This window comes from Echinops telfairi, unplaced genomic scaffold, assembly GCF_000313985.2.
Source record: "Echinops telfairi isolate 266 unplaced genomic scaffold, ASM31398v2 ScPeMD7_25;HRSCAF=90, whole genome shotgun sequence".
NCBI classification, from domain to species: domain Eukaryota; kingdom Metazoa; phylum Chordata; class Mammalia; order Afrosoricida; family Tenrecidae; genus Echinops; species Echinops telfairi.
This window is the reverse complement of record NW_022103922.1, coordinates 17,026,783-17,044,085: the sequence shown is the minus strand read 5'-3', so window position 1 is coordinate 17,044,085 and position 17,303 is coordinate 17,026,783. Positions and strand designations below refer to the sequence as shown.

Genomic DNA, 17,303 nt, shown 5'->3' with positions numbered 1-17,303 from the left:
GAGTGTTTCCCTAGAAGTAATAGAAGAACAAATTAGGGAAGGGGGCGAAAAACAAAAGATATAGTAGTGAGACTGAGAACACCAGAAGTTGAATAGGGACTCAAATTTAGACTTAATGAACGGCAAAGAACGCTCCTTGGCCTGATTCAAATGATAGGGAACAGTAAGAGCCTCTCTAGCCCATTCCCTTAGGTGACGGACATTGGCCCAAACTCTTCTCAAAATCTCAAGTTCTGTCCTTAGGGTGGTGATGAAAAATACAAGGGGGTCCAGGAACAAGGGCATCTGGGCGTGTGTGACGTTGGCTTTCCGGCATAGATCTACAGGTCAGGTGCCACCTAGCTCCTAATCCCCAATTCGACAATTGTTGGTTGCACCCACATCTGTATGGAGATCTTTTCCTGGCAGTTCAAGGAGTTACAGTAGATTGTTAATTTGTCAATGATCGGACTAAGACCCTCCGTCTTCAGAATTTCCATGCAAATGAGAACTAAATGCATGAAATGAATTATTAACTACAGCCTCAGAGTGGAGGTCAGCCTTAGCACAATTGTGAAGCATAGATTTTCATACATAAAAAGTTATACTACATTTATGCTAATTTTCTGAGAATTCACCTTATAAACTAAGTGAGGTAATTTTTACAGGACTTGTAAAGATTTTTAGTGTGGTTTTCCTCCCCACCCCTCCAATTTTTCTTTTTAAATGCAGTTGTACTCTTCCAGCCAGAAAATGTGAACATCAATGCCTTTTCTGCCCCACATAAGATGCAAAAAGCGAAACTTACATTGATTTTCATGTATCACTCTTCAAATAAAAGGAAGATAGTTTTTGTACTTTTGCAAATAGAATTAGATAGTGAGGGGGAAAACCCCAAAGACATGGAAAATACCAATAAGTAACAATAGTCTGGGTCTTTGCACCAATGGAGCGGCCTTTCCCAGTACTTCAGAAAAGATAAACACATTAGTTCAATGAAATCCAGGGGAAGGAAAATTATATTCTAACATGACATTTGTAGGCCACATTTTTCGTTTGCAGAATGCTTTCACAAGCACTTCACTTGAACATTGCATTAGAATACATGCTTGGGGGGGCGGGGTGTCGCATAACGCCAAGTGGATAAACTTAAATGGGCAATGTGTATCAGCAGCAATGTGTTTTTGTTTTTCTCAGCTGCCTGGTGCTACTTGAATCCAGCATCCTATAGACCGTGGATCCTTTCTTCTTGTTCCGCTGGGTCTGCATTTCTAATTGAACACTTACGTAGAAATGACATAAAAAAGTATACTAGTAAATGGATTTTGTTGCTGTGTGTGTGTGTGAGAGAGAGAGAGAGAGAGTGTGTGTTTAGATCACAGACATTTATTTATAAAAGTCTCCAGGCTTGCCCAAACGTATAGCTTCCAAAAATGGAAGCGGGTATCGTTTATTGAAATGGTGGAGAAAAAACCCCTATAAAGTCCACTGGGCTTGATGCTGACCTTGTGTCTCCTGCTCTGTTTTCCAGGCCATCCGCTGCACGCTGGTCAACTGCACGTGCGAATGTTTTCAGCCGGGGAAGATTAACCTGAGGACTTGCGATCAATGTAAACATGGCTGGGTGGCACACGGTAAGGAGTCTGGGCTTTTCTTCCCACCCTTGTTCTATCCCCGTGAATGCACATGTTGTTTTAGAGCAGTCACTGGCCTGGAATCGAGAGGGGTCAGCTGTGCTCCAAGTTCTGGATCACATTCAGCCTGTGGCTTTCAAAGAGCATATTCTGGCCTCTAAGAAGTACTGCTGGGGAGCTGGGCTCAGCACTAGGGTGAGATGTTTATAGGCCGCCAGGCCATCGGGGCTCCTACAGAAGGGAGCGGCAGCCAGCACCAGGCCTGATGGAAACTCAAACACACCACAGTTGGCCTTTCAGAGCCTGGACCTCAGAGGGAAACTGGCAAATCCTCTTTGCTTAGGAGAACTCCTGGATGACTGCTCACCCTTGTCCATGTGCCTTCGAGGGGGACTTTCCCTTCCAGATGTGAAGTTTCGTATGGTCTCAGGTGGGAGAGTGAGTGAAGGGGAACATTATTTGGCCAATATCTGACAAAATAATCTATAAATCCCCCTTTCATCAGACATGGGGGTTGGGATTGGATGGTGACGGATGAGGGTGGAGGTGACCCTCCCGAGACTGGGAGTGTGTTGAGACGTTTTGTCCCATGATCCGGGAGTGGACCTTGATTAGATTCTTACGTATGGTTTAAGTTTATTCCGTTCAGGGAAATGTAGACTTGGGAATAAACAGACATTATCTTCACCTCTCAGAGCCTTTTTCTTTACTTCCTAGACTGTGGAATTTAAAAATATAGGTAATGTTTTTAAAAGAAGCCCTGGCTGGAGAGTTTTTGACAGCCTGGGGGTATTGGCTCTTAAGTGGACATATTCTTCATTCCCAAGGTTTGCCAAATATCCAGTGGGTTGCGTTTTATAAATGTCATGTTATTCTAGCAAGACCTGAGGTAACAACACAAGGCAGGCCCTTGAAATGCTTTTAACTTATCGTGTATCTTGCTTGTTAGGAGATGTGGGTTGGAGTCCCAGGGACATTTCGGCCCTGTGTCCTTCAGGAAACAGGACAGTTACAGTAATAGGTGGGGAACACACAGGAAAGTGAGGTTTTACAAACCTACCTACAACTTATTAACTCCTCAGTGCCCCTGAGGGTGGAACACTGTCCTGTACCAAAAAGGCCCCTAGACCAGTCTTGAGCAAGCACTGAGCTGTTTTTACTTCTGTGGTATGTTAATGTATGTTAATGTACTCATTGATGTAATTTCTTCATACACACCCCTCTTCCTCTGAGTAGGTACTGGTTCTTCTAGATACTAGGGACAGAGCAAATGCCCCAACCCTGTGTAGTCGCACATAATGTTACTAGAGAGTTAGTATTAGCATAGATTGTTCGGGAAACAAATTCTTTTTCTGCCATTTATATGATGTGATAACATCTCGGAAGTGTAGTTTGTTTGTTTGTTTGTTTTTAAAATTTTCTGTTTTGAGTCTGCTAAATAGCATTTTCAATTTTGACCTTGCAGGGTTATTATAAAAAATTTAAAGATAAAACTTCTGAGGACTTTAAGTATACATGTTAAAAATAACCAACACAACACAGATGGGCAAAAAGGTTAGCCAGTAATTAAACAAAGGACTTTTCATTTATTTACTCATATTTTCCAAAGCCATCCTATATCCCCACCACCCGTCTATCACAGTAGCCTTGTGAGTATAAAAGTTTACTGTGTCACTCAGAGTTTGTTTCCAGCCAACTTCCATGTGCATATTACATTAGTGCAGTAATGGGGCGGGGTGGGGAGAGCAGTATTTCTTCCTTCCTGAACAACATAAATTATTCCTAGTCAATGGCTACTATTTCTAAGCTTGCTGAAGGATGTACTGTTGACCCACTTTGAGCAAGAGATTTCTGTTTTACTAGACTTGTGTTTTTCCTACTGAACCTTTAGAAATGCTTATGTTTCTGGGATATTCATGGTGGGGTTTCTTAGATGAACAGAATCCAATTCTTCTCCCCTCTTGCCATCACCCCCCCCCGCCCCCAATTGGAGCCTATCTGCACACAGCTCAAAATGCACGCACCTACAGGTATGCAAATCCCCCTCTTCCCCATTCATTAGGGCCTATATGGCCGCCCAGGGCTGGCTTTTAGCCTTGGAGTTTGGCAGTGTGTTGAGAGCACCTACCCTTTTAGCCCCCAGCATTTCAACTAATTGCTTCATTCCCTCCCCTTGTACAGAAACCCTGAAATCATGTCTCCAATTATTTCTTCTCAGAGGGGAAACAAGCCGTCTTCTTGGCTGCCACACAAATTACAATGTCTTATGTGTGGGGCAAGGAGGAAGTGACTTTTTTTTTTTTTTTTGGCGTGTAATTTTTCTCTGAAAGTAGATGGAAAGTATCCACAAGACTAGCAGGATATATTTCACTGAATTATCTCAGAGTAGCTTGAAGCACACCTTACCTCTTACAGTGGTTTAAAAACGTAATACCTGCTACTAAAAAATATTCACATGTCCAGTTCAGGTGTTTTTAAAAAATGAGTTTTTAATGTAAAAGCGTCTTTAAAATGTTTGTTTTCTTTTGAATAAACGGCATCATGTGTCTCCTTTGTTGTAACATTGCTTCCTAAGATTTCAAGTTCATGGGTTTTTATATCTCAAATATATTTCATCAATATAAAATAATGAAAATAAACCAAAACCTACAGCCATGGTTGTATAGGACGAAGAAGAAGCATCGAGTTTCCGAGATTAAAATGTTTCCTGTTATCCTCATCTTTATCCTGAGGAGCGCCTGGTGGGTTAGAAGCAGCTGGTGGGTTCAAACCACAGACCTTTTCATTAGCAACCTAATACCCTACTGTGCCCCCCAGAGCTCCTCATTTAGGAATTACACACATTACTTCATATGTGTTGTCCGCATGTGTGTAAGAATGTCCACCACTTGTCAATTTGTTATGGTATAGTGGTGGCTTCTGTGCTGTGATGTTAGAAGCCATGTAACCGCTCCTTCATCTGCCATCTCCTGAGACACATACCTGTCTCAACGGTGGTGGACAGGTTTCAACACAGCGTCTAGTCAAAGAGAATAGTAAGTGGGGCCTAGTGATGGATCTGCTTCTGAAAAAACATGGCCAGTGAAAACCTTAGGCATAGCAGCAGCACCTTGTCTGATACGAGTTGTTCAAGTTGAGTGGCTCAGGATGGGTCAGAATAGATGGGTGAACACAGTGCCTGCAACAGTGAGCCCAAACAGCAGCAACTGACACGGTGGGGCGGGACTGGGTGGGTTCCTTCTGCTGTACATAGGGCCACTATCTATGAGTTGGAATTAACACCTAACAACAGTGTGTGTGTGTTTACATACATACACCACACATCACAGTTTTACAGGCTGCTTCTCAAGCCTCCTTGAATTACTGGCATTTGTTGCCTTCGAAAATGTTGACAAAAATGTTTTTAAAATAAAATAGAATGACTATTTTATTTCACACATTTGTCACAACATCTAGATTTCGAAATTGCTCACTGGGACATATTATTTAGGTACTTCCTTGAAATCTTTAGTGTCATTGAATTAGCGGGGAGGGCAGGGTAATTCGTTGAATACCAATAGATATTTCCCACAGAGTAAAGGCATGCTGCCCCGGACACCCTGCACCCCCTCCTTAGGTTAATGAATGTTAGCTCTTTCACTTTAATATTGAAAGAATGCTTTTTAAAATTTAATTTAATGTAAGACCAACTGTTTTTTGTTTTCTGTTTTCTTGTATGGATGGCCATGTTGTGTAGTCCAAACTTAGTCCAGAGTTGCCAATTTTTTACTTTCTCATATTTCTGTTCAGAGCCTTTGATAGTGGCATCCAGAAACTGCCCTTAATTCACACAGTTGTATTTTTTTCCATCTCTATTTCTCTGATCTTTTCTGTGCTTTTTTCCTTTAAACATAAAAGCAGTCTGAGTGAGTCTTAAAAGAGGGAAAAAATATTTCCTACAAATTCAGTTACTCTGTTTTCAGGGGCCAAATCAAGACATCAGCATACGTTCAAGTTCACCATTGGGCTCTGTGTGTGGTCACATAAATGTCTGTGTTGGAAGAAATTTCATTTTGTTGAGTTTTGAGGAGTGCAAGCCCCCGGCCCCCACCGCCGCCACCCCAGTATATAAATGGCAGTTTTACCATTCAGAGAACTGAGGCTTTCACCAAGAGTTTTTCATCATAAAAACTGGCAGGTATTCCCAATATCCATTTAGCAATGGGCCGGGATGGATGGGAGGAAGAGTATTTCCTATTCATCCTTCTTGGAGAATCCCAGCTTACAATGAAAATATTACCAGTAAAAATGTGTTGCCTTGTGACAAACGGGGGTGGGTTGTAAAGCTTGAGAGCCCCTGTACTAAACCATTTTTATTATTGATTATTTTCAAATTAACTTTAACTTTCTTAGAGCAGGTGAAAATTTTATTTCTAGACCATTGAATTAAGTTAAATAAATGGCTTTAGGAATCATTTACTGACGACAGCCCAAGACAACTGGAAAATTACCGTTTTTCTTATATTTTATTTCTGTATTTGACAAAAAGGTGGGTGAATATTCAAAAGGTAATTTATTTTCCTTATGTAGATCAATTATTTCCACATCTTAAAACTACATTAACAACAAATATTTCTATGGCCTTGGGTATGCACATGTGAGCATTTGGCAAGGATAAGAGACCAATGAATACAAGCATATTAAAAAATCAAACGTGTCATTAAGTCAATTCCAACTTATAGCAACCCTATAGGACGGGGTAGAACTGCCCTGTGGGTTTCACAAGACTATAATCTCCATAGGAACAGACAGCCTCATCTTTGTACTGTCAAGTAGCTGGTGGGTTGGAACTGCTGACATTTTGGTTAGCAGCCCACTGTATGACCTACTATGCCACCACATAGTTTAAGTGAAACTCACAACAGTTTTCTTGGTGCAAATAATAATCATTATGAAATGCTGTGACTTTAAAACAGAAGGATAGGCCCTATCAACAAACTATATGAAGGCCTGAATTTCATTCACTTCCAAGCAGTGTGAATTAACATTCGTATTTCCTTTGGTTTAGGCCAGGAGTTGGGAAACTTTTGAGACAGAAGCGCCAGTCCTGGCCCTCACAACAGTTAAAAAATTATTCAAGAGCAATAAATATATTTTATAAAAAATAAAATCACCATAATCTGAATAATGTCCTTTAATTTTTTTAATAAATGAAGCTATGATCGTTTCACAGAGCCATGTGTGGCTCAGGAACCGCCGGTTGTACCCCCCAGTCCAGAGGTGTCTCTGCTAGAGCGCTTGTTGCATTGACGTTTTTGAGACGCCTTTCTTTTCCATAAATGTTATTTCCCTTCATTCTTTGCAACTTATTGATGACAAAGGTAGTTTAATAATTACATTAGTGTTTTTAAAATTAGTTTAAAGAGCTGCTTATCATGCCATTTGTCTTCTTGCTTGCATTTCATCTAAGCAATTCAGGTTCTTCTTTTTTTTATAATATAAAATGTGCGGCTTAGCCTACATCATCTTCCAACAAGAGATATTCATTAAGTAGATGCGTTGAGCTCTTTGACAGGTATCCTTTGGTTCTGTGGTTCCATGCTACAGGAAATGATGAGCACTATAAAGCTGATACAGTATCCAGCCTTGTGGTTTAATGTATTCATTGTAAGACTTAAATTTCATATATTCAAATAATTTCAAACCTTTCTGTAACCCTCACTCCTGTGTCATTGCATTTGAATTCTTAGTTCTTACTTGGTATATTTTATCTGACTTAGGGTTGGTTTTTAAAAATAAAATAAAATCCAAAAAACCAATGCCCAAACCTGTTGCCATTGAGTTGATTCCATCTAGTGAGCCTGTACAGGGCTTCTGAGATTGTAGATTTTTATTGGCGCAGACAATCCAATCATCATTTTCTTCCATGGAGGCACTAGCAGGGGTCCTTAAACTTTTTAAGCAGGGGGCCAGTTCACTGTCCCGCAGACCCGTTGGAGGGCCAACTATAGTTTAATAAAAACTATGAACAAATTCCTATGCACACTGCACATATCTTATTTTGAAGTAAAAAAACGAATGGGGCAAAAACACCCAGCGGGCCGGATAAATGTTCTCTGCGGGCCGCATGTAACCCGCGGGCCCCAGAGGGTTTGAACTACTGCTGCCCAATGTCTAACCTACAGGGCCACCAAGGATCCTTTAAGGTCTTTATAGAGACCCTCATTTAAATAGAGCTATCAGATAAGATAGGGCATATCTAGTGAAATTTGAATTTCAGGCAAACAATTAACTGAATGTCCTGTTTTTGTCTGTATTTTTCTCAGTTAATTCTGGCAACCCTGTACCTGAAAGACTCTCCCAGTCAGTCTCAAGTAGAGTAATGTAGTCATAAGTTGGGACCTCTGGCCCTGAGTGTTCTCTGGGAACATGTTTCTTTTTGAACATTTGATTGTGGTTTGGGTGGAAGTTTACATATCACAGAGTTCCCATTCAGTACTTCATACACATGTGTGTTTATGGCATTTGCTGCCCCCCGTCCCCCTCCTTCCTACTTACTCCTTAGCTTCCCCATTACCATCCACCTATTTTCCCTGCTTCTTTCTCCTTCCTCCTTCAGAAGTTTGCTTTTAAGCAAATGTTGCCCACTTGGTCTGAAAACTCTTTGGATGCTAATAGGCCCACGTGTAGAGTGCTGAAATTTCAAGACTGCCTTCATATGCTCTCCAGAGGTGGCAGCGTCATCCTGGTACCTAATTAGGGCTCAAGCGGGACAGTGCAGAGCCAGTCAGTTTTTGTTGCCTTCTATATAAAAGCATGTCTTCATTCTTTGTCCCAATCTATGTTTCACTGAGGAAGTAGCTTTTGCTCCATGGTAACTTTAATGCTCTCCCTGGAAAGCAAAACACCACCCACAATATAACGGAACTCATAACCTTTCCTCCCCTGCTCTCCCTGTGTTTTTTCTTCTCTAGTAACCACCGCCCATACCACACAGATAGTTCTTTGTCACAAGCAAGGACGTGTGACATTTCTAGGACTTCATGCGCTTTTTGAGCAAACCGGCAGCAGCGTTCCTGTGATCATCTGTCAGTTTTCAAAACAAGGAGACGGAGGCTGAAGGAAACTTGAGTTCCTTCGGACAGAGGAAGGCTCTGCTCCCAGATGTTAGCCTGCCCGCCACAGCTCTGGCCCCTCTCTTAGGGACGTGGAGATTGTCCCCGTGAGAGTGAAGGATGCCATGGGGAAAACTGAGTGCTTAGGACTTGGTGCACAACGTCGGAGGTACCTGTCTAAGCCCTGCTCTCACAGGCAAGTAACTGCAGGTTCAGCCAGGCCAAAGGAAGAACGGGACCCTCCTGAGCAGATGGAGATGGGCTTTGATCAGATCAGAAACAGGTGGCTAGAAACTCCGTGGTCCTCGACCCGTGCGTGGCACTTTGGTTTAGAAACACTGGAACATTGGGAACTCCCACAGATGTCTGTCTCTTCACAGGAATGTGTCTTTCTGGTAGGCTTCATCCTTTGAGATTCTGATTGCGAAGGGCTGTGCCTTGTCCAGAGAAAGCAGCTTGTAGCTGTCACCCAGCTCTGCGGAGGCTGCTTGGGTCCTGGTATCTCCAGGGGCCAAGTCCTTGAACATTCTCACTTTTATTTTGGAGAGCAAACACAAGGCCGTGTTCCTGCCTGGCACGGGAATCCTCTGTGTTTGACCCGAGGGCACGGTGTCCTCTCTGGGCGCTCTCCTTTACTCCCTGATCATCGCAGATAAACGTTCGAGGGAGGACAGCCTCACAAAGGCAAAGGTTTGCAGCTTGATTAATAGAAGTAACCAGGTTTTTCTTATTGTGTCCCTGGGCTGCATATTTTGATTTGTATTTCAGCCTGCCCAAGTTTGGAAAGGTACTTTGAACTCTTTTAAGGTTTTTTCTTGTTTGGAGGGGGGGCGGTATGTGTTTTCTTTTAAATCTTAATCACAGCACAAATAGTTCCTCTCCCTCAAAACCCTAGGTTCCCCTCTAGATTAAACAAACAAACAAACAGTTTTCTTGGCGTGTAGTTCACATATGCACTTCAGCAGTTCATTCACATTAAGAAGGGTTGTGCAGTCTCACTACAATCAGTAGTATAATATTTTCTTCATTCTTGTGCTCATCATTTTTAGCTCTTCCTCCCACCCTCCTAACCTCCCCTACCATACCCTCCTGGGAATCATTAATCCAGTTACTGTCTCTATAGCTATACCTATCCTGGATTTCATACACAGAAAAACATGTACAAAAAAAAACTACTGCTAATAACAAATTCAAACAGATAAAAAAGCCTCAACCTGAAAGAAAGCAGAAAATATTTTAAAACTAGAACAAATTTACAACGGATCATAAGAGAGTCCCCGTCTAGATTGTATCTCATTTATTTTATTCACATGGAACCCAAGTTGAATTTGGAAAATCCTGGCCACCACCATTGTCTAATTAGTGCCACTCTACTGCTAAGCAGTTTCTGGGAGGATTGTGGTTAGCTGCTGTTGTGCGGGCCTGGCTTTTGGAGACCACACACATGATGAAATGATTCACCTACTGCCTGCTCTTGGCCTACCACCCAGAGCAGTTGCAGAGTGAATCCATAGGATTTTTTGTCTTTGGAAATGAATAATTTGAACTTTCATCCTAGTCTGTCTTGGTCTGGAAGCTCCACTGAAGCCTGTTGAGCACAATAGTACCGCATAGACTTTCAGTGACAGGTAGTGGGCTGCACATGCGGCCCTTTAACTGGAAGTAGAACTAGGCCTCTGGCGTGGGAAGCCTCAGAAGAGGACCTTGTATTGAAAGAATCACGAACCGCATTGCACAGAGAGTGTAGGCCTACAAGTGGGAGGCAGGACAGAATGGCAGTGCTTTGAAGGAGACCGACTACATTTTGTCCCTGTCATTGACTGACAAGTATTGCACTTTCTGCGTCCTTTTCTGTGAAATGTAGATCGCTAGGTCTAATTACCTCGGGAGAACCCTGTGAGCATTCCTCCAGCCTTATCCCCCCACCCCAGATAAGGAAACAGAGTCCATCACTTGGCAGTTGATGGTAGAGGAATAGGAGGCTCTGTTGGCTAAGTGTTGGACTACTAATTGCAAGGTTGGTGGTTCAAACCCACCAGCTTCTCTTAGGGAGGAAAATGAGACTATCTGCTCCTCTAAAGATTTAAACACACTGAGAAAACCTGTATTCCTTCGGTTGCTATGAGTCAGAATGGGCTCAATAACATTGGGTTTTGTTTGTTCTTTTTCGGGACACAATAAATACTCAACCCACTGGACATCCCCTTACAGAAGAGCCAGTCAGGGTGCGATGTAGCAATGATGAAACATACAACTTTCCTCTAGTTCCTAAATGCTTCCTCCACCCCCACTATCATGATCCCAGTTCTACCTTACAAATCTGGCTAGACCAGAGGATGTACACTGGTACAGATAGGAACCGGAAACACAGGGAATCCAGGGCGGATGATCCCTACAGGACCAGTGGTGTGAGTGGTGATACCGGGAGGGTGGAAGGAGGGTGGCTTGGAAAGGGGGAACCGATTACAAGGATCTACATGTGACCTCCTCCCTGGGGGACAGACAACAGAAAAGTGGGTGAAGGGAGACCTCGGACAGGGCAAGATATGACAAAATAATAATTTATAAATTATCAAGGGTTCATGAGAGGCGGGAGCGGGGAGGGAGGGGAAAATGAGGAACTAATGCCAGGGGCTTAGGTGGAGAGCAAATGTGGAGGGCAATGAATGTACAAATGTGCTTTACACAATTGATGTATGTATGGATTGTGATAAGAGTTGTATGACCCGGTAATAAAACGATTAAAATAAATAAATATTCAATCCATGTTCATTGTAATAACAAAACTTCCGGACAAGAGTACTACTTCCCCCTTGAAGATAGTAGAGTTTGGTGGTTATATGCTGGATATGTCCAGGCCAGTGCTAAAATCCCATCTCTTCCACTTGGGAGTACTGTCTTTGCTATGGTTCATGCCTTTTCTCTGAATTCAAACTATGACTGCATCTAAAAACCAGAGAGTGAGTCTCTCTCTCTCTCTCTCTCTCTTTCCCCAACAGAGTTCAGAGCACTAGTTCTTTGGGTCTCTAGGGTCAGCATTCCTTAGGTGGTGTTGCTCTCAGTCACTGCAACGATTACTGCCCCCCCCCCACACACACACACATGACATTTGAACAGATGTATGACACACTTCAGCCCAAATGTTACATTTTGAGAAACGCAGAGCAATGGCTTTGAGTTTTAGCCATTGAAATATGACCCACCCCAAAACAGTATTAAAGCTAGAATTGCGAAAATTTCACACCTATCTCCTTGTCTGTGAAGTGCTTTGATGGGCTAGCCACTGTATTATTTTATTGCACTTTATTACATCATAAATTTTTATATCTTGCTAACGATCCTACAGGAAGCGTAATTGTTTATAGGAACATCTTAATTAACTGGAGTTCATCAGGTTAAGCAGTACACAAATTGAAGGGGTTATAAATGAAACATGCTCAATTCCTCTCCTCTTAGAATGTACTGTTCAGATAGTCCAGGAAAGTCGCCCAGCTCCCGGGACCCTGGACACCTCAGCAGGACTATGGTGAGGCACTCATTTCCTTTGAGAAGCTTGGTGGTAAAGCAAAATCAGTGGATGAGAGGAGCAGCCTGTTAGCTAGAGCTTTCATTGGGGGCACCGGTGGTGTGGCCCAGTAAGCATCGGAAGCCTGTCCGCTACTACTAGAACTCATCCACTCCACGGGAGAAAGAGGGGTCTGCCTGCTCCCCTAGAAACAAACAGCCTCGCAGATCCAGGAGTGCAGTTGTCCCCTGTCTCGTAGGCTTGCTGTGTGTTTTGGAATCCACTGGATGGCAGTGGATTTGGGTATGGCAATACTATTTTCTCTGTGCAGCATTAACAAGTCTATTTTAAAACGGAATTTCCCTTTTTATTTCTTATAGATAGCCAATAGGAAATTCAAGGTCATAACATGTGGACTATGCTGTATTTCTCTCAGACCTGCAAACCCAGGGTCTGAGGCCATGCCTCGGCGACACAGAGCTTGGGCTACAGTGGAGTGGTGGTGGAGTCGTGGGCTGGTGGGAGGGTCCTTAAAGGCAAACCCCAGGCTCTCGTGGGCCCTGCGCTCCTCACAGTGAACTCTCTCGAGTTCCTGCAGCCTTCATGCTGGTTGCACTCCTGATCTTTTCCGTCTCTCCTCTGCCCTGGTCATGGGTTTGGGGAGAGGGATCCCTCAGGGGCAATTACAGAGTTCCCTGCTGTATGCTCTTGGCACACTTGGCTGAGACAGGGAGGGGGCAGTCTTCCTGCAATACTTCACCCCCCCTCCCGCCCCCCAGTTTGAGCTCAGACTGGACATCTCTTTCTCCACCTTGTTGGGGGGTCCTTACTGCAGCATCTGATCTGCCATGTCCCCCACCCCCTGAACAAATCTCCTGGAGCGGAGTGGCCTTATGGCCTGTTGCTAGTCCATTTCTGCGTCCCTCTCGGCCAGCCCTGCCCCCTCTTCGCTTTTGCTGTCCCTTCTATGTCTTCAGGACACCCCAAGGAGTGAAAGGCCGGTGGGAGGTTTTAGTAGCCTAACTAACCAGGAAGTAAATCTTAGAGAAGTTAAATGTGCGTGATCACGAGCAGATGTTGGTGTCTTTGTTTTATTCCGACAATCTGGTCTTCAGTGAAAGACCTTCCACTTTCATTTGGGAGTGCTTCAATGCTGCTTTGCCTAAAAAACCTGATGGTAGGAAATTTCCCCTCGCCTGCCCCTTTTTGGCTCCTCATGCTTTCCACTATCAGTAAAAATTAAAAAACAAATCAACCTCTCACATAAAAGAAAACACCTGTTTGGCTTAGAGAAATTGGCTAGGGAGGTCTTTTTTTTTTTTTGCTTTTGCTTTCTCCTGACAGGCCAGAAGCGACCATCATAGGGCCCCTTTAAAAAAGCCTCTCTCTCTCTCTCCTTTTTTCTTCTTTATTTCATATGAACATTGGCAGGAACTCTGACAAGCAGTTCTTCATATTTTATTATGTTCTTGTCTGCAGAATCTCTGTCAGGCAAAACCCTTGTCAGCGGATAGCCTGTCGTAGGATCAGAGGAGACAGAAACAGGTGTCACACAGGTAGTCAAAACTGAAGGGAAAAGAGTAGGCTAAAGAGAGGGAGGCAGACAATTACAGTAATGCCATCGCTTTTATCTCATAGATGTGTGTTATTATCGCGGGGTGCTGAGTGCGCAATCGCCTCAAAGAAAAGTCGACAGGAGACAAGGGGAAACTTGATAGTTATTAACTGAAGAGGCAGTGTGTCAAAGCTGGATAGGGTTCAAAGTTTTGCAAAGTGGGGAGGAGGAAAAAAGCCCAAACTTCAGGCAGTAGCAAAGGCTGTGTGGTTCTGCTTGTGGCTATATAAACCTAGTAGCAATCTAACGTTTGCGACTTGGAAACAGATCATAGAGAGAAAAATTAATGAAAGATTTCAGCGGAGGTTGGGGGTGGGGCAGGGGGGCATTTATCCTGTAGACATGCAACGGATTCATAACATTTTCCCTCTAATAAAATCTTGCCACAATGTGAGACACGGCGAGGTATTTGTCAGTTCAGCTGTGTTGTTTGGATATGTTTAAAACACCTATTATCAACACACTTTTAATTAAAAAAAGCTATTAAGAAGCCCTTTTACTAAGTGTGAACATCTGTACGTGCAAGCTGTAAATTAGAAGATTGCAGGAGTGCCTCCGTCAGGCTCGGTGAATTTGGCAAGTGTTTTCCATTACTGGGTTTTAAGTACAGTGGTGTACTTAAATATCTAAAAGAACAATCGTGGCATTTTACAGTGTTGTCGTTCTCCGCATTGTTGCCCACTTGGTCGTGATTAGTGGGATCGTCGCCGTCATCAGAATTTAAAGAGACCCTGGTTTTCGTTGTTGCTATTGAGTGTTTTCAGGGGCGAGTTCTTTAATGTGTGCCAGTGACCGTGGTTGATAACCCAGAACCATCAAACGTCCAAGTAGAGGGTGGAATGGTAGCCTTTAGGTTCCCATCTTCCCAGCCCTGTCTATGTTGCTTATCCTGGGATTAGTGGGAAAGGCCGCAGGCCCTGCTCTAATCTTTGACATTTTCTGCTCACACATTCAAACCCAGGCTCCTTTAGACTCTTCCTAAGGCGGAAGACTGCCCTCTTAGCCCTTTTAATGAGCAGATCGTTACCCAGGGTCTTTCATCCCACCAGTCAGGGATGCTGAACAGGTGGTACCTGTTCTATGTGCTAAGCAAATCCAGCAATCCAGAAGAAAATGCACGTTAGCGTCAAACGTGTGTGAGATGACCCAGCTTTTTAGGGGTTCCAAGGCGGTGCCGGGAGATTGGGTACAGGGCTGAAAGGACACTGCAGGCTGATTGGCTGGGGAGGGAGAGGAACATGCCGAGGACACAAAGGTGATGTCCACAGGAAAACGAAGATGAACACGCTCATTTCTTTCTCTTCAGCACTTCCCACCAGATGCTGATTGTTTTGTCTCTCTGCGTTTTCTCAGTTTTAAAGTACATGGGGGCTTCGGAAATTTCATGAGGAAAATGGAATTAAAAGATAATGGAATTTTTTCATGAACCTTTGGAAACCCCTCCAGTACTTTTTCATTCCCCCTGATAGCGGGTAAAGCATATGGTTTACCAAATCACAGATAGGCCTTGCATGAACAGTGCTACTTGGCTGAAATTCTTCTGTTGATGAGTACTGCATCAAGGAACCCAGTCTTCCAAGCTGATACAGCTAGGATGGGGTGGTTATTTTCGTAGAATAATTCATTGTTTGGTGGGGTTTTTTGTTTGGTTGATTGGTTGGTTGGTGGTTTATTTAATAAAAGGGCTTACATGATAAATTTCCTTTGCAAATCTTAGTCGTTAAACAATTTACCCGGGTGATGCTTTATCGTTCACAACTTCTGTGTAGCCAACTTTCAGCCAACATCAGCAGGGATCATCAACGTGTTCAATTACCAGATCTCTTCTTAGGTCTGCTGGCACGTGTGTAGGTTTTATGTTCTCTTCCGTTATCCACCTTCTGGTAGAGTTGTTGTCAGTGAGCAAAGACATGCTTAAGAAAGTGGGCCTTGTGAAGAAGGGTAAGGAGGAGAAGAAATAAAGGCTCAGGCCTATTTAATCGGCTAGTCAAGAGCGTGAGCTTCGAATAAGCAAGCGTTGACAGGCAACTTTTATGTGTACCCAGTCAGGCTTAATGATTTCCAAAGTCTGATGTGGAAAACTTTATTATGCATAAGGCTTTAGGCGGAAATGCCAATCAGTTTGCAATATTAGCCACACCGTCTCAACTGGAGCTCTGGTTGCAACCCAGATTAATTGCGGGGGTCCGCCTGTGTGTATCTGCCCTGCTTTCAAAGCTGTATGCCACCCGAGGTGACTGGAACTCCTTGGACCATGGGGGCTTGAGGGAGCTACCTTTGTGCCCTTCTCTCTGTAAGGGTTAGAACCACATTCATAATGACCATGAGCCTATCCACAGGCTATTTTTCATATATAAAGTGGCATAAAACAAAATCAAGGACCACTCACCTAAGGGGTATATAAGGGATAGTATAAGTAATGTAATCAGGGTGTTTAAAGTCCTAATGGTAAGTTTTCAACTTAGAAACAATGATGTATTATTTGTTCAAGGGGGGCTCGGGGGGAAACCTTTCACACGTAAGAGCTGACAGTTTAGATCACCAAGCTTGGGGATCAACTCTTTCAGCGACATATCAGTTCTTTATTTCTTTTTTTAAAAAATATCTTAGAAGCAAGCCTTTTCCCTCCTTGGTATTAAATATCCTAATTAATTCAACCTTGACAGTTACAGTTAGAAAATTGTGACTTAAATGGAACATGAGTTATTTTGTACTTAATTTGCTCCCAATTACATAGTTCTCTCCCCCAAAACGAAATAATAGAACACACAGATCTAAATATTACTTCAAGGCACACGCAGTGTTTCTCTTAATCACAACCATTGCCCTCCTTCATGATCCCCTGAAACCACTGAGTTCTTTTTATTATGTCATCAGTGCCATTTATTAATGTTCTCACAGGTGCTCGGCTTTTATTAGGATCTGGCTTACAGCCTCAGAGTAGGTTAAGCCTTTGCCTTGAGCCCTGATGCTCTTACCTAGAAAGGGAGCTGAATCTTGTAATGGGAAAGGATTGGTGCTATTATGATTCCAAAGGGCCTCTTTATGATCAAATTCTAACTACACATAATCCTATTAAATCTGTAGAAGTTCATGGGCTAGCTACCTTGAAGTGACATATCATTATAGTGGATAGTGTGTGCGTATTATAAAATGTGGTGTAATTGGGAATTATTGGTGGCATTAGCAAGAATAAAGAACCACCCACCCTCATCAACTGAGAAGATATGTATGACCTAGGCATGTAATGTGAAAAACAACAATACTCACTGGCAGTGAGTTGATTCCATCTCACAGTGACCCTGTAGGACACAGAGCTGCCCCCGTAGGGGTCCAAGACTGCAACTTTTTTTATTTTATTTTATTTTTTAATCATTTTATTAGGGGCTCATACAACTCTTATCACAATCCATACACACATCAATTGTGTAAAGCGCATTTATACATTCATTGCCCTCATCATTCTCAAAACATTT

The 17,303-nt window shown here is 43.0% G+C and overlaps 1 protein-coding gene across 2 annotated transcripts in view; it reads left to right on the top strand.

Annotated features, from left to right (window-relative positions):
* The window catches only part of BNC2 (basonuclin 2), a 332,447-nt gene that overhangs the window by 147,083 nt on the left and 168,061 nt on the right, over positions 1–17,303 (top strand). For both annotated transcript variants that reach the window (XM_030885343.2, XM_030885344.2), the window contains one exon: positions 1,511–1,613. In XM_030885343.2, the coding sequence (XP_030741203.1) occupies positions 1,511–1,613 (103 nt within the window). The remainder of the gene's footprint in view (positions 1–1,510; positions 1,614–17,303) is intronic.